General features: G+C 42.2%; 1 protein-coding gene across 1 annotated transcript in view; it reads right to left on the bottom strand.

Moving 5' to 3' along the window:
* The window catches only part of capn12 (calpain 12), a 46,008-nt gene that overhangs the window by 4,400 nt on the left and 17,582 nt on the right, over positions 1–24,026 (bottom strand). The window contains 8 exon segments of the mRNA XM_072549322.1: positions 578–639; positions 7,952–7,997; positions 8,145–8,213; positions 8,860–8,896; positions 9,954–10,162; positions 12,029–12,040; positions 19,601–19,764; positions 23,815–23,969. Coding sequence (XP_072405423.1) covers positions 578–639; positions 7,952–7,997; positions 8,145–8,213; positions 8,860–8,896; positions 9,954–10,162; positions 12,029–12,040; positions 19,601–19,764; positions 23,815–23,969 — 754 coding nt within the window.

Raw genomic sequence — 24,026 nt, 5'->3', positions numbered from 1 at the left:
CTTCCATCCCTCCCCCTCTTATTTTGTGGAATATTGCTAACTGTGTTAAGTTTCCTGAGATCCTAATGCACTTGATGCAATTGCGATACACCAACCTCTGTGAACAACAGCCAAATTTTATTAAGCACAGTACAGTACAAGCTTTGGAGAAACGCTGAACACTCCTTGCCATGCTTGCGAGGCATGTTTAGGGAAGCTCTCCCTGTGCAAAGGAAACAGCCCCTCCTTTATACAAAATCTTTACATCACAGATTGTAATGCTCACAAGACGACCCCCAGTCATTCTCTCACAGTCACATGCCACTCAAGACACTTGAGTGTACTTTTGTACTTTTTCTGTAACTATAGGGGAGTAGTCAAATTCCAAATGTAATGTTCTTATTGATTTCTTACAAAGTAACTAAGTCAGAGGCATCTCACCCTAGTCTCAGGACATCCAATTTTCTGCAGGTCAGCAGAGCAAAGTAACTCTTAAATATCACAACTGTACTCTCTTAACTCTGATTTCCTCTGGCCTTCATCCACACCACTACAATATGCTCTCAGAAATTTAGCAAGTGGCTTCAGTAAAAGATACATTAACTGCAAACATCAAACTGCAGCAGGTCTCCAGGCTTAGGTGATATGTATCAGAACTGGCTGTTGGAGGAGCGAGAGAGAGGCAGACAGACAGAGGGATGCAAGACAAAGAAACACAGATAAAGAGAGAAACAAAGAAAGAGACAGAAACAGAGACAGAAATGAAGACAAAATGAGACCGACAGAAAGAAACCAATGAAGGTAACAATGATCAAGTCAATTGAACAGAGAGACAAAGATGAGGAAGAGTCAGGAAGACAAAGACAGATAAAGAAAGGGACAGACACAAAAAGAGAAAAGCAAAGCAAAGTAGAAAGGCAATGAAATAATTAATTTTAAAAACCAATTCATTTGAACCTGTGGTTGAACTTTCTGACATTGAGGCATGTACATGAGTAGGGATATCTCAAATTTATTCAAACAAAAATTAACAGATAACATTGATTAAAATATGTGTATCAGTCAATAAAAGTATAATGTTAAACAAAGTGGAATGATTGTTGTAACTTGTAGAAATAAGTTGACAATCATCAAGAGATTGTTGGTATCAGTAAATGGATAGATCATTGTTTGGCTTTTTTGTCGTTGCTTTAGGCTGTCTGAGGGAACACGGGGAGGAGTTTCATAGAAATCCTACAGTGTGGAAACAGGCCATTCAGCCCAACAAGTCCACACTGAGACTTAGAAGGACATCTCACCCAGACTCACCCTCCTACCCTCTCCCTGTACCTCTGCATTTCCAAACCTACACATCCCGAGGCAATTTAGCACAGCCAATCCATCAAACCTGCACAACTTTGGCCTATGGGAGGAGACCCACACAGACATGAGTAGCATGTGGAATTCCATAAGACAGTCTCCTGAGGCTGGAATTGGACCTGGGTCCCTGGTGCTGTGAGGCAGCAGTGCTAACCACTGAGCCACAGTGCTGCTCATAGTGAAAGTTGTTATTATTCATACCCCAGAAATAAGCGTCTGGTCAGGGTATATACCCCCCACACACACAGCTGGACAGTCATCAGAGCCTGGGGGAACTGGGTGACAAGTGCATTCCTGTGCAGTGGGTGGTCCAGTCATGTGGGGTAAGTTTTGGGTGGAGGTGATTCCTGTACTCTGGGGCATCCTGTATTTCCACAGGCACTTGTTTCTGGTTTCAAATGTGACTCATTAAAACCAGCTATCAGTTAGCTTGTTGCTGTCTGTACTAAAGGTCATTCAATAGCTCTCTCACACAAGACAATTGTGAACTGTACAGTACCAAACTGTAATCGTGGGTGAGAAATCAAAGATCAACAAACAAATCAGAGCCAAACCTGTTAAAAATGAAGTTCAAAAATCTTTTACCAAACATACAAACAAGGAGCAGAAGCAAGTCATTCAGGCTCTTCAGCCTGCACCACCATTCAATAAGGTTATGGCTGACTTGATTGTAACTTTAAATCTGTTTTCTCTTGATAACCTTTCACCTCTTCCACCCCCCAGTTCTTTAACAATAATCTATTGCCTCTGCCTTAAAAATGTTAATACACTCTGCTTCCACTTCTATTTTAGCAAGAATTCCAAAGAGACTACACCTTCTGAGAGAAGACGCTTTACCTCATTCCTGGTTTAAATGGGCAATGCCTAATTTTTAAGCTGTTCAACTATTTAAGCCCAGTTCTAGATTTCTGCAAAGAGGAAACATCCTCTTCACATCTATCCTGTCCAGATCCCTCAGGATCTTTTAGATTTCAATTGCGTCACCTCTTGTACTTCTAAACTCGAGCAGATATCAGCTTAGCCTGTCCAACCATTCCTCATAAGATAATTTGCCCATTCCAACAAACCCTGGGATAACCTGGCAAGCCTACTCTGAATTGCTTCCATTGCATTGTCATCTTTCCTTAAAGAATATGACTAGTATTGTACATAGTATTGCAAATGTGTCACCAGTGTCCTGCATCACCGAAGCATATTGTCTCTATTTTTCTGTTCACTTCCCCTCGCAATTCTACATAGTAATCTTAGACAAGTCATATATTAGGACACCCAGGTTCATCTGCATCTCAGAACTCTACAATCTCTCAACCATTTAGATATTATGCTTTTTAAATTCTTCCTCACAAAATGAATAGCTTCACATTTTCCCAGCTATAGCGTCATATAGCATGAAAATACACCCTTAGGTCCAACTAGTCCATGCCGAACATAATCCCAAAATAACTAGTCCCTACGTGTCTGCTCTTGGCCCATATCCCTCCAGACCTTTCCTATTCATGTACTTACCCAAATGTCTTTTAAAAGTTGTAACTGTGCCCACTTCCTCCACTTCCTCAGGAAATTCATTTCATCCACAAACCATCCTCTGTGTAAAAAATTTCCCCATATGTCTTTTTAAATCTCTCTCCTCTCACCTTAAAATATGCCTACTAGTATTGAAATCCTCCTTCCAAGGGAAAAGACACCTACCATGAACCCTATCTATATCCTTCATGATTTTATAAACCTCTAGAAAGTCACCTCTCGATCTCCCATGCGCCAATGGAAAAAAAGTCCGAGCCTACCAACCTTTCGTTATAACTCAAATGGTCCATACCTGGTAACATACTGGTAAGTGTCTTCTGAACCCTCTCTAGCTTAATAGTATCCTTCATATATGTTCTCCATTGACACATCTTTTTCCCCCACTCACTTCACCAATCTATATCATGTAGGCAAAAATGAGGACTGGAGATTAGATTCGAGAGTGTGGTGCTGCAAAAGCACAGCAGGTCAGGCAGCATCTGAAAAGCAGCAAAAGCCCTTAAACGTTGATTTTTCTGTATCACTTTGTAGCCTCCCTATGTTGTCTTCACAAACTACTTTCCTACCTATTTGTATGTCATAAGAAAGTTTAGCTACATATCTTCCAAACCTTCATCCAAGTCATATTACCAACAATCAAAGTCCCAGTCTTTGTTTAAACACTTATTATTTCTTCCTTTTATATTGCACTCTGCAATATGGTTACTGTTAAAGGACCTGTACATCACTTCACAAGTAGAGTCAAAGAGATGTACTGCACGGAAATAGACTCTTCGGTCCAATTCATCCATGCTGACCAGATATCCCAACCCAATCTAATCCCACCTATCAGCACCCAGCCTATGTCCCCTGAAACCCTTCCTAGTAATATACCCATCCAGAAGCCTTTTAAATGTTGCAATTGTACCAGCCTCCACCACTTCCTCTGACAGCTCATTCCATACATGTACCACCCTCTGCATGAGAAAGTTGCCCCTTAGGTGTCTTTTATATCTTTCCCCTCTCACCCTAAACCTATGCCCTCTAGATCTGGACTCCCCCACCCCAGGGAAAATACTTTGTCTAGTTATCCTATCCATGCCCCTCGTGATTTTATAAACATCTATAAGGTCACCCCTCAGCCTCCGATGGTCCAGGGAAAACAGCCCTAGCCTATTCAATGTTTCCCTATAACTCAAATCCTCCAACCCTGGCAACATCCTTGTAAATCTTTTCTGAACCCTTTCAAGTTTCACAATATTTTTCCGATTGGAAGCAGACCAGAATTGCACGCAATGTTCCAACAGTGGCCTAACCAATGTCCTGTACAGCCGCAACATGACCTCCCAACTCCTGTACTCAATACACTGACCAATAAAGGAAAGCATATCAAATGCCGCCTTCACTATCCTATCTACCTGCGACTCCACTTTCAAGAAGCTATGAACCTCCACTGCAAGATCTCTTTGTTCAGCAACATTCCCTAGGACCTTACCATTAAGTGTATAAGTCCTGCTAAGATTTGCTTTCCCAAAATGCAGCACCTCACATTTATCTGAATTAAACTCTACCTGGCATTTCTCTATCTATTGGCCCATCTGATCAAGATCCCGTTGTAATCTGAGGTAACCTTCTTCGCTGTCCACTACATCTCCAATTTTGGTGTCATCAGCAAACTTACTAATTATACCTCTTATGCTGACATCCAAATCATTTATATAAATGATGAAAAGTGGTTGACCCAGCACTGATCCTTGTGGCACTCCACTGGTCACAGGCCTCCAGTCTGAAAAACAGCCCTCCACCACCACCCTCTGTCTTCTACCTTTGAGCCAGTTCTGTATCCAAATGGCGAGTTCTCCCTGTATTCCATGAGATCTAACCTTGTTGAATGCCTTACTGAAGTCCATATAGATCACATCTACTGCTCTGCCCTCAATCCTCTTTGTTAAATCCTCAATCCTCTTCAAAAAACTCAAATCAAATTTGTGAGACATGATTTCCCATGCATAAAGCCATAACATTGTATCTTTATCATTTCTCATTACTACGAACCTATTCCACATCCTTGTTTATCTAATTAGGCAAGCCTTCTCTATATTATTAAACCATCATTAACTAACAGAGCCACACCTTCCCCTTTTCCTAGTATCTTGTTGCTCATAAATTCCCGGTTCTCTTCAATATGCAAGTCCCAAGTCATGTTGTCCTGCAGCCACATTTCTGTAAATGACTACCAGATCGTACTTATGAATTTCTATTTCTGCAGTCAGTTCATTTATTTTGTTTTGAATTCAATGTGTGTTCAAATACAGAGCCATTAGTTTGTTCTTTTGTTGTTTTTGCATATTCTGGGTCTTTTTTGCTGATTGACTCTAGATTCATTCTGTCCTTTCTTGTCACAGTCTGATTATCATTTTCCATATTAATACGTTTCTCTTTGGCCTTGACAACTCTTTGATTTACCGCATCTTCTAAATTTGATCCCTTGCTCTCATTTAATTTGAAATCAACTTTATTTCTATAGTTATATGGTTGCCAAGAACACTGGCCCCAGCATGAATCAGGGGAAGACAGTCCTAATGGTACAGATCATCCTTTTCCCCTGTACTGGTGACAGTGACACACAAACCAGAACTCACCTATTCTACACCAGTCTTAGAGAGAGGAATGTGTCTCCCAATCTTGATTTTCTCTGTGCCAGTTTGCACGTACCTCAGGTAATAATGTAGACATTATGACCTTTGAGGTTCTGTTCTTAATTTGGTGTGTAGCTCCATATACAGTTTATGCAGCATCTCCTTGCCTGTGTTGTTGGTATCTGCATGGATCACAATGACTGGATTCTTTGTCTCCCACTGTAAGTTCCTTTCTAGCTCTGAGCTGATGTCCTGAATCCTGGCGTTGAGCATTCAGCACAGCTGTCTGGAATGTTGCTGTTTGCAACGGAGAACAGTGTCAATTCCCCACTATAGTATCCCTTATTACCACTACATTCCTCCTTACTTCTTGAGTGACTTCCCTTGCCATGGCCAGTTCATCCACTCTGCAGCCCTCTCTCTCTTCCAAACTGAAAGAACCTCAGACTTGTTTGGCAATTTGAAAGGCTGAGGTTCGTGCTCTTAGCCTTAAGACCCCCTTATCTTTTTTTCAGTTGCAGTTACACTCTTCAGGCGTTAAATAGACAAAATCAGATAACCCAACCTCCTGGAACGTGGAATTCAGAAAGCTTCCCATTCCTGATAAAGCACACCATCCATAGTTCAGTGTCCAGCTTGTATACAGTTGAAACTGATCGAACTTCAAACGTTTGCCCTGGATCAGACTAGCATCCAGGAGCTTCCATGTGCTGCCTCTGTGACACTAAATCTTTACTGCCATCCTTAATGTTTTCTACTTAATTTATTCAATTCTACATTTACTTATATTTTAAAATGTGTTATTAACTTTACACCTCTTGTAGTTTAATGTTGAACCTTAGGAATAGAATAAATCTTGGTTACTTACCAGATACTCACCAAATAACAAACTTCCTCTTCTGTAGCACATTAAGAATCACTTCCTGGAGGCTGAAATAACTAGGAAAAGCAAAAGCAACGGAGCATCTATTTCCCTTCTTCCCTTAATTCCATGTATACCCACTCCAGTACTCTATTGTAAGTTGTACTCAAGTCCAAAGTCACACTATGTTAGCTATTTAACATATTCTGGTACTAGGACCTAGGGGCATAGTCTCAGGATAAAGGGGCACCATTTGAAGACTTGAGATGAGGAGGAATTCCTTCAGTTAGAGGATAAAGAGTCATTGGAACTTCTTGCCTCACAGAGATGTGGGGGCAGAATCCTTGTGCTGAGACTATTGATCAGCAGGGGAATCAAGGGTTACGTGGAAAGGGCAGAAAGTGGAGATAAGGAATTTTTTGATTTGATGTGATTTATTAATGTCATTGTACTGAGGTAGAGTGGAAAGTGTTGTCTTACATGCTTTACAGGCAGATTGTACTATACAAGTACATGAGGGTAACAGAATAGTGTGCAGAATGCAATGTTACAGTTGCTCTAAAGGTGCAGAGAGATCAGCATTAATATTAAAAAATCTGATAACATCAGGAAAGAAGCTTGAATCTGTTTGAACGTGTATACAAAATTTTATATCTTCTGCCCAATGGAAGAGGGTGTAGGAGAGTATAACCAGGGTAGAAGGGGTCTTTGATTACATTGGGTACTTTCCTGATGCAGCAGGAAGTATAGATGAAGTCAGTGGATGGGAGCTGATTTGCATGATGGACTGGGCTATGTTCATGACTCTCTTGGGTTCCTTTTGATCTTGGGAAGAGCAGTTGCCATATTACGCTGTGATGCACCCAGTTAGGGTGTATCTGTAAAAAAATTATAAGTGCCTTCGTGGATATGCTGAATTTCCTTAGCTTCCTGAAGAAGTAGAAGTGTTTCTGTGCTTTTTTGACCATACTGTCAACATGGGTGCACCAGGACTGATGTTGGTGATCGTAACTCCCAGGAATTTGACTCCAATGAATGATAGCGATTGCTCGAGAGATTGAAAAGTTTACTTCTGTCCCTATTTCTGTTGATCTTATGACCTAACACATAGGGGCGCTCTGACCTGCTTAATGAGGAATCTGTTTGAGCTGCTTCTTTATTTAATCCCAACTGCTCCTCCTAAAACACAGCTTAAAGCTGGAAACAGTAGTGTTTAAATTATACATTTCAGGTATATGTTAACTAAAAACTAGAAGCAAAATTAGATTTGTACAAAAAGAGGAAGTTTAGATTTTTCTTGTCCGCCAACTACAGGCACTCGGTCCTAGAGTGGTAGATTTTAGAACTCTCCACACAGTCGCACTATTGGCTGGAAGGTCAATCACTCACTTCTGCTATTAGTCAGAAGGCTGATGACTCGAATCAAGTTTTAGGGAGAGAACAGGACACTCACAGACGCTATTGTGCAGAAAGCCAGTCACTCGCTCATACAATTGGCCAGAAGATGGGTCACTTGCTTATGCTATTGGTCAGAGGACAGGTCACTCCACTGTATTGGCTGAAAGGGAGGGTGTGTCATTCACTCACAGGATTTTGAGGTTTGACAGACCTGAATTGAAGAGCTCCATGAACGCTGAGGCACTTAAGGTGTCAGTCTGTAAGAGAGAAATAGAGAGATCACAATAAGCCCAACAATAAGCAGTAAGATCCAGCCCGAAAATAAACCCACAATCAGTGAGCAGTAACCCATGACTGAAGCTATATGAAGGAGCTGACAGTCACCTCCGCAGAGAAACACATACCTCACTTACAGCATCTTTCAGCACGTTCAGTGCGCTCTTGTTGTCAACATCAACCTCTGTCCAGTTGACCTGGAAGAGGCAGAATTTGAAGTCAAATCAAGTCCAAAGTACAGAGGCATGCGTGAATGTGATGAGGAAGCAGCCTGTGCAATTTGTGTGTACAGAAGGTGTGCACAGAACTACCATTGTGCAGCCAGAACCCTCCCATTGTTTCAGAAATTGCCTCAAGTTAAAATTCAGGTTACCCACAAGATTTTGTCTTTTGGGAGCTATTATAAGCCCTCTTCCTGCTACTAGCCCCCAATGGTTAGAGAAAAAGGTCAGCTGGTGGTGTCTCCGCAGTATCGCATTTGCATTGCACCAGATCTGGATGTAGCTACCAACCCCACACTCTGCCAGTGGTTAGTCAGTGCAGGCCCAGATATCTCAGCGTGAACAGAATCGGGTCGGTCCATCTCAACTTGCAAAAGCCAATGGTCATGAGTATTAACAGTCACTTACTCAAACTTTTAGCGATCAGGAAACTGGTGCTATATATTTCAGTGCAATATGGGAAATTGGTCCAGTATAGTCAAGATTAGGGTTTAAGCAGGTTAATGGGATAATTTGGAGGGAGATTTATTCTGTATCTAACCCCAATGCTGTACCTGTCCTCAGAGTGTTTACAGAGATGCTGACTCAAGTACCTAAACAGCTTATCGTCTATTACGATTACCTCTGGGTTAAAGGCAGAAGTGGTGGTGCTGTTCTCCCTGGGAAAAAAAAGAAATACTGATGAGTAAAGGAACATCAGATTTATTATTTAAAAGAAGTTCACTATATTGCATTAGTCATGTGATTGTATGAATTTCTAAAACTGCTTCATAAACAAAATAAACTTGAGTATTTTGTTGGAGCTTTTCATCTTGCACTCATCAGGACACTTTGCAGGAATACCCATTAACATTTATACTGTGTGAGAGGAGACAGCTAATTGGTAGGCAAGTAGATGCTGGTTGAGATGTTGCTGTGGAGAAATTATAACTAATGATGATTGACAGTTAACTGTCAGCCATTGTTTACATTTTTAAATCAGACAGTTTGGCTCTGATTAGTTAAGGCATTAGCCTGATAAATCAACCAGTAAACGGCTGTCCCCTATTTTGTTAGTTGAAACAGGTGCAAAGCATTTGCATGTTCTTTCTGTCTGAGTGCTAATATATACAGCTTCCAGTCCACACAACGCGTGGCACTAATAGTCCTAACTGATAACCCTAAATGGGGTTACTTGCATGAACTGGAGGCCACATATATTAATGGGTCACTGGTGAGGCATTTATGACATATCCCTAATTGACCTTGAGAAGATAGCAATGAGCCATGTGCTAGAATGCAACTGAGTGACTCTCTAGGCTATTTCAGAGGGCAGTTAAAAGTCCACCCCATTGCTGTGGGTCTGGAGTCATGTGTTGGCCAGACCAAGTGAAGATGGCAGATTTGCTTCCATGAAGAGTATTGGTGAACCACATGGGGTTTAGGGCAATTGATCGTAGTTTCATGATCACTGTCACTGAGATGAGTTTTTCATTCCAGATTATGTGACCCATGACAGATATTGCATCTAGTGATATTAACGTCATGCCACCATCACTCCCTTGCACCCATAGACAGGAGTTTTTAAATCTGAACCCTATTACATCCTGGAGGTGTATGAATATTGAAGTGTGAGATTCTTATTGAACAGTAGATGTTGAGTTGATCAGAGGTTGGGATCAGAGTGAGAAATGACTCCATCCCCCATAAGTTCAATGGCCAGCTCCGATGCTGTACCTGGAGACATTGTTCTTCTTTGCAAAGATCCGCAGAAAGAACTCCCCCTCCTCGTTCTTACTGAAGGTGGTGGGCAGAATGACGTACTCGCCAGGAGGGAGCTGCAGCCGCCTCGCCACGGAACGGCTGTTGATGTAATTGCCCGAGTCAAACACCGGTCGGTATTTACGGAAGAACTTTCTGCCAAAACGGGAGTTCTGATTCTGAAACTTGATGGAAGTGAGTGAGAGTGAGTCAATTCATTACAGCAGACATGTGATTACGAGCTACCTCACTCCCATTCCCGTATTCCTGTCACTGAAAAAACTGCAGCACAAGCCCCAACTCATTCACGCCTTGTTTAATTAACTTCACTGAGCCATTACGTTTCTTTGACTTTGTTCAGCTATCTTGCCTTTTGGTCAGTTCGTTTAATTGAGATGGAGTGGTGCCAGAGGACAGAGAAGGTTTGTTTGATAGCGGGCTGGTTTTGAAATGTTCCATGACACCAAGTTACGGATAGATCCTTTCAAAACCTAGTACCACAATAGTGAGGGCATTTGCTGCTGATCAGCTCATAACAAAACTCGTGATATGGGTTCTGCACTGGACAGAGGTTTGGAATGGTGTGGTGCCAGTGGGCATACAAAAGGAAGCTGGGTATCATTGGCTGGTGGGGAGGCAATAGTCATGTCATTGGACTATCGATGCAGAACCTCAGGTTGTTGTCCTGAGGCCATGGGTTCAAATCCCACTATGGCAGACGATGAACTTTGAAATCTGTAAATACTGGAAGAAAGCTGGTCTGATGTTTAGTGATCTCATGACTATTGTTGATTGTCATAAAAATCCATTTGGTTCACTGATGTCCTTTAGGGATGAATGGGGTTGACGCTTAACTGCCTCTGGGCAATTAGAGATGGCCACCCAGTGATGCCCATATCCCATGAATGAATGACACAAGTCAAAGATGAGTCAGAGATCTGTTAGCTTACTGAGATTTTTCCTTTCAGACTTAACTGAGAAAGGGTTTGTATACTAAGATGCACACTTCAAATCCCTTCCACACACCACAAGACCCATGAAGAGGGCCTTGAAACTGCAACAGCGAAAAGAACTCTTAAGAATTGACAACCCAAAACGGAACGATTATTTGTGCTAAATAAAAGCAAAATACTTTGGATGCTGGAAATCTAAACCAAACATGGAAATTACTGGAGAAACTCAGCAGGCCTGGCAGAATCTGTGGAGAGAGGGATAGAGTTAATGTTTCGAGTCTGGAATAATTGTTTTTGGAACTGTGTCAGGAATTCCAAAGCCTTATTTTCTTACTGTGTTCCAAAGAAGTGTCATATCAGACTTGAAATATTAACATGCGTGTATGAGTGAGAGAGGATAACCAGATTTATTAATTATTTTCAACAAAGATTGGAGAAGTTCATAAAGTTGCCAATGGCAGGGTTCCAGAACAAAGGACAAATGGCAGATGTTTTCAGGATCATGAGGGGGCTGGTTAGAGTATATGGGGAAAATCTATTCCTGCTTCTAAAAAAATCAAGAGCTAGAGGGCACAGGTTTAATGTTTTGAAAAGCAGTTATGAGGTGAGAAACTAACATTTTCAAACAGTGAGTGGTCTGGGTTTGGAAATGTGGAAACTTTTAAGAGGGGTCTGGGATTCTTATTTAAATGAAAACAACATACAAAGTTACAGGGAAAAGATGGGAGATTGGCATCAAGTTAAGATGCACAGGGAGCTAGTAGAAACATAAAGTGCCAAATGGCCTCCTCCTACACTGTAACATTTCTGTGCAAGGCCACTTGAGACAAGACATTTCACACAGTGACATGTTAGGATCTAGAATGCTGTGCAAGAGAACATAGTGGAGGCAGCTTTAATCATTGGCTCCCAAAAGAGAATTGGATAAATATTCAAAAGTAGAGAGACTTGCAGGGTTACACGAAAAGGGACACAGGTAGTGGGACTCGCTGCAGTTCTCTTGGAAAGGGTCAGCACAGACCCAGTGGGCTGAATGGTCTTCCTCTCAGCTGTAACTGTTCTGTAATTCTCCTTGTAATAGGGTAGCTGCATACGTACCCGTTGAGGGACCTGCAAGAGAAACACAATGATGTCAGTGTCCTGATATTGTACACAAATTCCATCTGTGAAACTTCCTCATCAGTACACAGACAGAGGAGGAGGCTATTGAGCCCCTCGATCCTGTTTTGCTAGTGGTCTCACTGTGGTGTAACTCTTGATGTTTTCATCAAATAAATATCTAACAACTTTCTTCACCAAAGCTCTCAACTTTTTCTGAGTGTCCACAAGCATCTGGAGGACGTGATGACCCCATTGACCTTTTCCTATGAAAGCTGCTTCCTAATTTCCTCCAAAATGGGCCAGTTCCAATTTTGTGATAGTCATAGCTCTTGCCAGAAAGGAAATAGTTCCTGCCTCTCCATCCCACTGAGTCATTTAAACGGTTACATCTCAGCCTTCCAAACTGGAGGAGATACAAGCCAGATTTGTGCGGCTCTCTCATAAACAAAACCTTTAACCCTGAATCCTTCTGTTGAATCTGGGCTGTATTCCTTCCAAAGCAGCGCATCATTCTTGAAGTGAGGTGTTCAGATGGTGTCTGGCTGAGGCTCTACACAATTGTAGCCTCATTTTCTCCACTGTATTTTAGCAGTCTTTGTTGAGACAACGTCCAGGCATATACTTGCTTTTTATTCATTCATGGATGTCACTGACTGAACAGCATTTTTTGCCTGTCCCTCCTTGTCCTTGAGCTGCTTTCTTAAAGTGCTGTAGTTCAAATGCTGTAGGTAAACCCACATTGCTGTTTTGGAGGGAATTGTAGTAATTTGACCCAGGGACAGTGAAGGAAAAACGATACATTTCCGAGGCAGGACGGTGAGTTACTTGTGAGGGGAACATGCAGGAGTGGTGTTTCCATGTATCTTCTGACTTACCCTTCTAGATGGAAGTTGTCATGATTTTGGAAAGTGCTGTCTAAGGATCTTTGAAGCATTGCTGCAGTACATCTTGTAGATGGTACACACTGTTCCTACTGAGTGTTGGTGGATGGAGTGGATGTTTGTGGACATGGTGCCAATCAAGTGGGCTGCTTTGTCCTAGATGATGTCAAGTTGTTTTTAGTAATATTGGAGCTACACTCATCCAGACAAGTGAGGAATATTCCATCACATTTAGGATTATTAATATGCAGAGGGCTCTGGGTGTGCAGATCGACAGATCAATGAAGATGACAGCGCAGGTAGGTAAGGTAGTAAAAAAGGCATTTGGCATGCTTGTCTTCATTGAAAAGGACATTGAGTATAGCATAGGCAAGTTATGCTGCAGCTTTATAGAACTTTAGCTAGGCCACGCTTAGAATATTGCGTACTATTCTGGTCACCACACTACCAGAAGAATTTGGATGCTTTGGAGGGGGTACAGAGAAGGTTTATCAGGATGTTGCTTTGTATGGGGGATTTTAACTATGAAGAAAGGTTGGATAGCTTGGGTTTGTTTTCACTGGAACACAGGAGGTTGAGAGGCAACCTGATAGAAGTTTATAAGATTGTGAATGACATGGATAGAGTGGAAAGTATGAGGCTTTTTCCTAGAATGGAGGGGTCAATTACAAGGGGCACAGGTTGCTGTTATAATCTGTTTGCATGTTTGGAACTTCATGCTCACGATCATAGTTGGCTATTCAGCCCCTCAAATCTGCTCTACCATTAAAACTGGCATGGCCTCAACCGCACTCACCTGGATATCCCTGATAACCACTGATCCCCTGTTAGTCAAGCATCTATCTACCTCTGCAATAAAGATATTCAATGAGCCTGCATCCCCTCTTTGGGAAAGAATTCCACAGACTTATGACCCTCTAAGAGAAAAAAAAATTCTCACCCTGACCCCAGGAGAGAAACAGAAATTCTCCTCATTTCTATCTCAGTTAGGACTTTTTATTTTTGTTACTGTGTCCCTCCTAATCAAACATTATCTACAAACTTGGATTGCTCTCTGTTTAACTAGATCAGAGGTAATCGTGGTTAAAAAGTTGAGTTTGACCATTCGTCATATCTTGCTATTCCAATCACCAGGGCTTAAGTCTGGTGCATCTGGGAGTGGTGGTGTAATGGTAATATCAGTGGAGTAGTAATCCAGATGATGTCGAGAGGTGAGAACGAGGACCAGAGGGCTGCTGGGAAGGTGAGTGAAATAGTTTTATTTGGGTAGTGGCTGAACCCGAGACACCAAATGTGTACTGCCTTCCACCCTCCTTTCTCCTCTAACTAAAAAAAGGGACTCTGTGCTGAGTTGATCAAGTAAAGTTTTCCTATTTCCTTTTTGTTTTATTATTTTAAATCGAGTGATTTGGCAAAAACTTTCCTTTTTTGTTTACCTCAGCTAAGACTAAAGTTAAATTTAAGATTAAAAATGGCATGAGATCTCAGACCCATGGTTTGCTCCTCTTGCTCACTGTGGGTGCTCGGGGACTCAGCTGACATCTCTGGTTCCTTCAAGTGTAGGATGGGTGTCCAGTTGCAGCTCTTGTTAGATCACATGATGGCTCTGGAGCTGTGGATGGACTCACTTTGGAGCATACACAATACTGTGGGGATTGTGAAGAACACATTTAGTGAGTTGGTCACCCTGCATATTAGGATTGCTGAGGGAGAAAGGGAATGGGTGACCAAAAGGCAGAGAAAGAGCAGGAAGGCAGTGCAGGTGTCCCCTGCGGTCATCTCCCTCCAAAGCAGGTATACTAACTGTTGGGGGAGATGGCTCACCAGGGGAAGGTAGCAGTAGCTAGGATCATGGCACCGTGGCTGTGCTGTTCAGAAGGGCGGGAAAAAGAGTGGAAGGACTATAGTCATAGGGGATTCAATTGTAAGGGGAGTAGATAGGCAGTTCTGTGGTCGAAAATGAGACTCCCGAATGGTATGATGCCTCCCAGGTGGTGCACAGGACAGGGATGTTCTCGGATAAGCTGCAGAACATTCTCAAGGGGGAGGGTGAATAGCAAGTTGTCGTGGTGCATATATGCACAAACGATATAAGTCAAAAAAAGGGATGAGGTCCTACAAGCAGAATTTAGAGAGTTAGGAACCAAGTTAAAAAATAGGACCTCAGGTAGTTTTTCTACCAGTGCCACGTGCTAGTCAGAGTTGGAATGATAGAGTAAACAGGATGAATGCGTGGCTTGAGAGATGGTGTAGGAGGGAGGGGTTCAGATTTTTGGGACATTGGGACCAGTTCTGGGGGAGGTGGGATTATTATAAATTGGATGGTCTCTACCTGGGCCGGACTGGAACCAATATTCTTGGGGGTGATTGTGCTAATGCTGTTGGGGAGGGTTTAAATTAATGTAGCAGGGGATTGGGAACCAAATGAAGTAAGAAGACAGTAAGAAAGCAGAAACTAAAGCCTGTAAGGAACTAGATAATGAAGTCAGCATGACTAAGGGGAAGAGAAGGCAGGGAGCAGATGATGAATGTAAAGGGACTGATGGCCTGAGTTGCATTTGTTTTAATGCAAGAAGTATAGTAGGAAACGCGGATGAACTTGGAGCTTGGATTAGTACCTGGGAGCATGATGTTATTGCTATTACTGAGATTTGGTTGAGGGAAGGCATGATTGGCAGCTAAACATCCCAGGATATCAATCCTTCAGGAGGATAGACTGGCAGGTAAAAGGGGTGGAGGAGTTGCATTACTGGTCAGAGAGGATGTCACAGCTACGCTGAAGGAGGGCACTAGAGCAGTGAGACAATATAGGCAGAGCTCAGAAATAGGAAGGGTGCAGCAACAATGTTGGGGCTGTACTACAAGCCTCCCAACAGTGAATGTGAGACAGAGGTGCAAATATGTAAACAGATCATGGAAAGATGTAGGAGCAACAGGGTGGTGGTGATAGATTTTAATTTTCCCAACATTGACTGGGATTCGCTTAGTGTTAGAGGTCTAGATGGAGCACAATTGTAAGGATCATCCAGGAGGGTTTTCTAGAGCAATGTGTAAATAGTCCAACTTGGGAAGGGGCCAGACTGGAGCTGGTGTTGAGAAATGAGGCCGGCAAGGTGGTTGAAGTTTCAGTAGGGTATTACTTTGGGAATAGTGATCACAATTCCATACGTTTTAGAGTACTCATGGACAAAGATGAGAGTGGTCCTAAAGGAAGAGTGCTGAATTGGGGAAGGCCAACTATACCAAAATTTGGCAGGAGCTGGGGAATGTGGATTGGGTGCAGCTGGTTGAAGGTAAATCCACATTCAATATGTGGGAAGCTTTTAAAGAGAGGTTGATTAGAGTTCAGCAGAGGTATGTTCCTGTGCTAATGAGGGATGGAAATGACAAGATTAGGGGACTACGGATGACAGGTGAAATCGTGAGACTAGCTAAGAGGAAAAAGGATGTGTAGATGAGGTCTAGGCGACTGAAGACAGACAAAGCTTTGGAAGAATATCGGCAATTTAGGACCAATCTGAAATGGAATTAAGAGGGCTAAAAGGGGTCATGAGTTATCCTTAGCAAACAGGGTTAAGGAAAATCTCAAAGCCTTATTTTCATATATAAGGAGCAAGAGGGTAACTACAGAAAGGGTTGGCCCACTCAAGAACAAAGGAGGAAAGTTATGTGTGGAGTCAGAGAAAATAGGTGAGATTCTTAATGATTGCTTTGCATTGGTATTCACCAAGGAGAGGGACATGATGGATGTTGAGGTTTGGGATAGATCTTTGGCATACTCTAGGTCAAGTCGGTATAAGGAGGGAATAAGTTTTGGGTATTCTAAAAGGCATTAAAGATGGACAAGCCCCCAAATGGGATATACCCCAGGTTACTCAAGGAAGCGAGAGAGGAAATAGCTGGGACTTTAACAGATATCATTGTAGCATTCTTGAACACAGCTGAGGTCCTGGAGGACTGGAGAATTGCTAATGTTCTCCCCTTGTTTAAGAAGGGTAGCAAGGATACTCCAGGTAAATATAGACTGGTCAGCCTGACGTCAGTGGATGGGAAGCTGCTGGAGAAAACACATAGGGATAGGATCTTTTCCTATTTGGAAGAACATGGGTTTATCAGTAATGGGCAGCATGGTTTTGTGCGGGGAAGGTCATGTCTTATGAACTTAATAGAATTTTTTGGGGGAAGGGCTGAACATGTCATATACATGGACTTTAGTATGGCATTTGATAAGGTTTCCCATGGTAGGCTAATGGAGAAGGTGAAGTCGCATGGGGTCTAGGGTGTTCTAGCTAAATGGATAGAGAACTGGCTGGGCAACAGGAGAGAGAAAGAGAGTAGAAATGGAAGGGAGTTTCTCAAAATGGAGACCTGTGACCAGTGGTGTTCCACAGGAATCCGTGCTGGTACCATTGTTGTTTGTGATATACATAAATGATTTGGAGGAAGGTATCGGTTGCCTCATTAGCAAGTTTGCAGATGAGATGTAGTAGCAGATAGTGAGGGGGACTATTAGAGAATACAGCAGAATATGGATAGATTGGAGAGATGGGCAGAGAAATGGTAGATGGAGTTCAATCCAGGCAAATGCAAGGTGATGCATTTTGGAAGATCCAATTCAAGAGTGAATTATAAAGTAAATGGAAAAGTCTTGGGGAAAATTGACATACAGAGAGATCTGGATGTTTCAGATCCATTATTGCCTGAAGGTAGCAACACAGGTCAATAAAATGGTCAGGATATTGAGTACAAGAGTTGGCAGGTCATATTACAGTTGTTTAGGACTTTGGTTCGGCAGCATTTGGAATACTGCGTACAGTTCTGGTTGCTACATTACCAAAAGGATGTGGATGTTTTGGAGAGGGTGCAGAGGAGGTTCACCAGGATATTGTCTGGTATGGAGGGTGCTAGCTATGAAGAGAGGTTGAATAGATTAGGATTATTTTTGTTAGAAAGATGGAGGACGTGATTGAAGTCTACAAAATCGTGAGCAGTATAGCCAGGATGGATAGCAAGAAGCTTTTTCCCAGAGTGCAGAATTCAATTACTAGGGTTCACGAGTTCAGAGTGAGGGGGGGGAAAGGATTAGGTGAGATATGCGTGGAAAGTTCTTTATGCAGAGAGTGGTGGAAGCCTGGAACACGTAGCCAGCGGAGGCGGTAGAGGAGGGAACGATAGTATCATTTAAGATGTATTTAAACAGATAAATGATTGGGCAGGGAGCAAAGGGATACAGATCTTTAGAAAATAGGCGGCAGGTTTAGATAGAGGATCTGGATCGGCGCAGGCTTAGAAGGCCGAAGGGCTTGTTCCTGTGCTGTAATTTTCTTTGTTCTATGTTCTGAAAAGGTGATTTGTATTCTATCACAGCAGATGGTGAAATTTGAACTTAATAAAGTCTCACATCAGAGCATGTTGTTTAAAATAAAAGCACCTCCTTCACTGATGCCCTGCAATCTTTACCTAGTCTGGACTACATGAGAGTCTAGACCCACAGCAATGTGGTTCACTGTTAACTGTCCTCTGGGCAAAAAATGCTGACTTAGCCAGTGACACCAAATCCCACAATTAGTTTCTTTAAAAATGGTTCTGAAGGAACTGCTAAAATCTTGCTTGTGAGAATAATGTGATTGAGAATAAACATGAGCTGATCAGACTAATTTGGTCAGACCTAACTTGAGTTTTAACTATCTGGCTGAATGTTTTGAGGATTACAGGAGATAAAGGAATGTCTTTGAATGTTATTGATATAGATTTCCAGAGATACTGTATATACTTGCATAAAAGTTGATTTTCTGAGAATCTGCGGGTTTAAAAAAAGTTGGAGCGGTCAACTTTTACAATAAGTGGGACTGTTTCAAAGGGGCCTCACTTCAACTAAAATGTTATGTGGGAGTCAGTGTTGGAAACATCTGATCATCATTTACAGCTCTTCGACTCTTTTATGGTGGCCTGACCTCTGGGCCAGAAGTGAGTTCAAGTCCCACCTGCTGCCGATAGGGAAAATAGTTCTTATATTGTATACAGAAGAATTTCCTGCAATAGTAAATGTAGAGTCCAACAAGATAGGATGCAAAATTTGATACAGATTCAACTGCATGTGACACTTTAATAATTATAGCTTCCTGTGTCATATACGGTTTACTATAAACAGCTCTGCTTAATATTATAGAGCTCCATGTGTGACACAGTTTAATATATACAGCTCCCTCTGTGACTCTGATCACTGTGTAACAAGCACACTGTTTAATATATACAGTTTCCTGTGTAACAGTGTTTGCAATATTTTCTAACCAACCTATTCAGGGATGTCATTACATACATCTGGAGCAGATGTGACTTGAACCTCCTGCACAGAAGTCGGGACATTACCACCACACCACTAGAGCCTCCACCACTGTTTAAATGAAAGCTGGAATACCTGGGTAACCTTAATGAGAAACTCTTTAACAAGCAAAATGTCGCCTCAATTTGATGCTTGAAATTGTCCTAATTCTGGCCCCAGATTTTCGACCCTCAATACCACATTGAGAAGCCCTGGTATAAAATGCCAAGGCCCCTGTGTGCTGGCCCATCTGGTTATGCAACTCCATGTGGTGACATATTTACACGATATTAGATTCTGCGTGATGTCGATCACATAGTCACCAGATCAATCCATATTATTATAACGTATCGCTAGTTCACTCACTGCGTAGATGTAGAATCCAATGTAGTAGAAATTGATCTTATCTTTCTTGCGACCATATTTCTGCAGAAGTTCGACAGCAATTGTACAGGTAAGCTCCTCGTCATCTGGATCGTCGTCCGTCTCGAATAGTCTCAATCTGTACTGAGGGTTTGTCGAGAATGTGTCTGTGTTTGTTGGGGATTGGGTTTGGAGGGGGAAAGAGAAATCCAAAAAGAGCATTCAGTCAACAGGGAATGTAAAGGGAGATGCTGCAAGTGGGTGGACTCTGGAATTCAGTGCTCAAGATTGTATTGGTGGCAGATTAATCTTGTTTTATAATTGTTCACATGATGAGGGCATCACTGGCTGACATTTATTGCCCATCCCTAGTTGCCCTTGTTTGGCAGTTTCAGAGGGCACTTAAGAGTCAACCCATTGCTGTACATCTGGAGTCACGTGTAGGCCAGAACAGGTAAGGATGGCAGATTTCTTTCCCTAAAGGACTTTAGTGAATCAGATAGGTTTTTAAAAAAAACAACAGATGCCATTAGATGAACTCTTTGTTCCAGATTTTTTAAATTGAATTCCAATTTCATCACCAGTCAGCAGGGTTTGAATCAGTGCCCCCAAAATCTTAACCTGGGCTGTTGGATTACTAGTTCAGTGACATTACCACTAGCATCTAGAGTCAAACAGCACAGAAACAGACTCTTTGGTCCAACTCTTCCTTGACACCCAGGTTTTCTAAACTGAACTACAGAGGAACCTTGATAACATTGTTAGCCAAGCTCTGGGATGTTGTGTTCTTGTCTGGATAATCCAAAATTTGGTTAATCGTATGCTGGATAATAGAGGTTCCTCTGTTGTACAATTTGCTTGCATTTGGCCCATATTCCTCTAAACCTTTTCTAGTCATGTACCTGTCCAAGTGTCTTTTAAATGTTGTAATTGTACTCATCTTTACTATGTCCTCTGGCAGTTTGTTCTATATATGCACTACTCTCACTGTGAAAATGTTGCCCCTTGAGTCTCTTTTAAACCTTTTGCCTCTCTGCTTAAACTTATGCCCTCTAGTTTTGGACTCCCCTATCTTCGGGAGTCTTATCTATGCCCTTTACAATTTTATAAACCGCTGTAATGTTGTCCCTCAACCTTCTCTGATCCAGGGAAGAAAGTCCCAGCATATCAAGCCTCTCCTTATAACTCAAACCCTTGTAAATGTTTTTTGCACCCTTTCCAGTTTAATAATAGGGCTGTATTCTAAATGTGTCCTTACTAGTGTCTTGTACAACTTTAACATGATGTCCCAACTTCTGTACTCCTGACTGATTAAGCAAGCCTGCCAAATGCTGCCTTCACCACCCTTTCTATTTGTGATGCCACTTTCAAGGAACTATGTACCTGCAGCCTAAGTGTTTCTGATCGACAACAGTGCACAGGGTCCTACAGTAACTGTGTAAGATCTGCTCTATCATTTATATAAATTAAACTCCATCTGCCATTCCTCAGCTGACTGGTTCAGTTGATCAAGTTCCTGTTGAACTCTAAGAATCTTCACTCTCTGCTATTTTACCAATTTTAGTGTCATTTGCAAATTTAGTAACCATGCCTCTTGTATTATCATTCATATTGCTTATATAAATGATGACCACGGACGCAGCACCAATCCTTGCAGCACACCCCTGGTCGCAGGTCTCCAGTCGAAACAACAACCCTCTACCAGCACACACTATCTCCTAGCATCAAGGTAACTCTGTATCCAATTGGCTAGCTCTCCCTAGATCCCATGTGATCCATCCTTTCTAACCAGTCTACCATGTGGAACTTTGTTGAAGGCCTTCCTAAAGTCCATGTAGACAATGTCAAATGCTCTGCCTTCATCGATCTATCATAGTCATCTCTTCAAAAAACTCAATCAAGTTTATGAGTCATAATTTCCTGAGCAAAGCCATGTTGACTGTCCCTAATCAGTCCTTGCCTTTCCACATACATGTAGATTTAGTCTTTCAGAATCCCCTCGAACAGCTTACCCACCACTGACGTAAGGCTCATTGGTTTGGGAGTTGTGTGCCCAACTACCCCTTGCCCCAGGCATATTCTGTTCCACCCCTCCCACTCCCCATGATTTACAAAGTTAGCATCAAACTGGTACTGCCTGTTTTAAATTAGCTCGTCTGCTTAGGAAGTTCCTCAATCACGTTATCACAATGTTGTAAACAGCTTAAATTGTGATTAATCCCGTCTCGTATGTTGTCACTGTTGGAATGTAAATCTATGGCAGCTCAATTTTGCACAATATAATTCTAATTGTCTACTTGTTCTTTTTGCTTGGGGATTGGAAGAGGAAGATTGGCCGGGACATTTCCTGTCCACTTGTACCATGAACCTATGATCCAAAAGATGGCACCTCCACCACTGCTACATTCCCTAAGTATGACACAGGAAGTATCAACCTGGATGACGGGAGAGGGTCTAAGCACATGACCTTTTGATTCTTAATGGCCTCTCGTTCTGTGTGGAATTTCAGCCCTGATCTTTGACCCCAAGTGAAAGAAGCATAGAGTGGAAAGGAGGTTCTTTATTCTTACATGGGACTTGGGCATCGCTGGCAGGGCCAACATTTGTTGACTATCCCCAAGTGCCCTTGAACTGTTTGTCTTGCTTAGAGTGGTGCTGGAAAACCATAGCCGGTCAGGCAGCATTTGAAGAACAGGAAAATCGACGTTTTGAGCAAACGCCCTTCAGCAGGACCGGATGAAGGGCTTTTGCCCGAAACGTCGATTTTCCTGCTCCTTGGATGCTGCCTGACCAGCTGTTCTTTTCCAGCACCACTCTAATCTAGACTCTGATTTCCAGCATCTGCAGTCCTCATTTTTGCCTGTTTGTCTTGCTTGACCATTGCAAAGTCAACCACATTGCTGTGAATCAGGAATTACACGTAGGCCAGATTTCTTTCCCTAAAAATCTCGAGTGAACTAAATGGGTTCCTACAAATTATCAATGTTTGTGGTTATGGTATGAGATTAGCTTTAAAGCTGCAGATTTACTTTTAGAGTTTAAATGAATTGAACCTACATCAACAAAGTATGAACCTGGGCTGCTGGCTTCCTAATCCAGTAACATTGCCAACACCCCACTATTTCCAGTGAATTCTGAATGTGAGAAACGTGAGTGTTTGTGTAACTATTGCACAAGACTTTTATTTAGAGTTGGTCTCTTAATCACCCATGGGCGCCATTTCACTGCAACAGGGTTTGATTGCAGAGAGACTTAATCTCCTCTAAAATACCATTTGAGAAAAAAAAAGTGTTCACAATTGAGCACAGGCCAGAACTTGCTCAAAGAATATTGCACAGACAGCTTGCTGGAATGGATGAATAAGTGGCAGATTAAATTCAGTGTAGAGAATTGCAAAGGCAGTCAGAAGAGAGACAACATAAATAAAAGGGTGTGATACTAAAGGGAGTGCAGGAGCAGTGGGACCTGAGCATAGTGTACACAATTTATTGAAGGTGGCAGAATATGCTGCCTGAGTGTGTGGGGGAGGCAGGTTCAGGTGAGGCTTACAAAATGTAAACTGGGTCTTTATCAGAAAAGGAAGAATGTGCAGGGTTTCCGAGGAAAACATTAGAGAATATCAGGAAGGGAATTGATCAAACGCTGTAGACATAATGCACCGAACAGTCTCTGTCTGTCCTACATAATTTGGATTTTGAAGAACTGATCATGAAACTGGGAATTATTTACTCTTGTGCTGTCAGGAACATTGTGAACAGCCCCATTCCCTTCTCCTCCTCCGTAGCTCAAATTGCTGTTGCATCGTAACATGAACGAACCTGTCTTAACTACTGTTCTTGGAAATTAGGCTCTACCACACAGTATGTGAGCATGGCCCAGGATCCAGTTTGTCAGAGAGCTAGTAACAGACAGTCCAGGGCTGACTCCTAACTCTCCACAACATTCCCTCCCGCCTCTCGAAGTTTAAGAGTCAACCACATCGCTGTGGAAATAAGGAACTTTGGAACAGTACGTCTTGAGAATCGATGCAAGTCAGTTGAAATAATACTCGTTTATCTGCCCTTGGCTTTGAATTTTTTTGACCTTTGTGCCCACCACCCTGGGAATTGCCTCTTTTCCAGAATCTCAGAGCCTGTAAGAATTTATTACCAGTCAGTCAGGGGGGTCAGAGCTAAGGAGGCAATGGACACACCGGCTTCTGACAATACTACTCTTACCTTCATTAGTGCATCCGCCAGCACTAATTCCTGCCATCCACTTCCCCTCGTGAGAAGTAATGGTCCAGAGACAGTCGGTGCTGTGTAGGCAGAGGGGTTGTAGATTACACAGCTCAATCTGGGTAAAGTTCTCAGTAAGAATTTTGGTTGGCATCCTGTATAAGAGGGGATGGTAGTGGCAATGTGGTAAGACACAAGGCAAAAGGTCAGAA

This window comes from Chiloscyllium punctatum, chromosome 29 (genome assembly GCF_047496795.1).
Source record: "Chiloscyllium punctatum isolate Juve2018m chromosome 29, sChiPun1.3, whole genome shotgun sequence".
NCBI lineage: Eukaryota > Metazoa > Chordata > Chondrichthyes > Orectolobiformes > Hemiscylliidae > Chiloscyllium > Chiloscyllium punctatum.
Note: the sequence above shows the minus strand (reverse complement) of the source record. Positions and strands in the feature narration are given on the sequence as shown.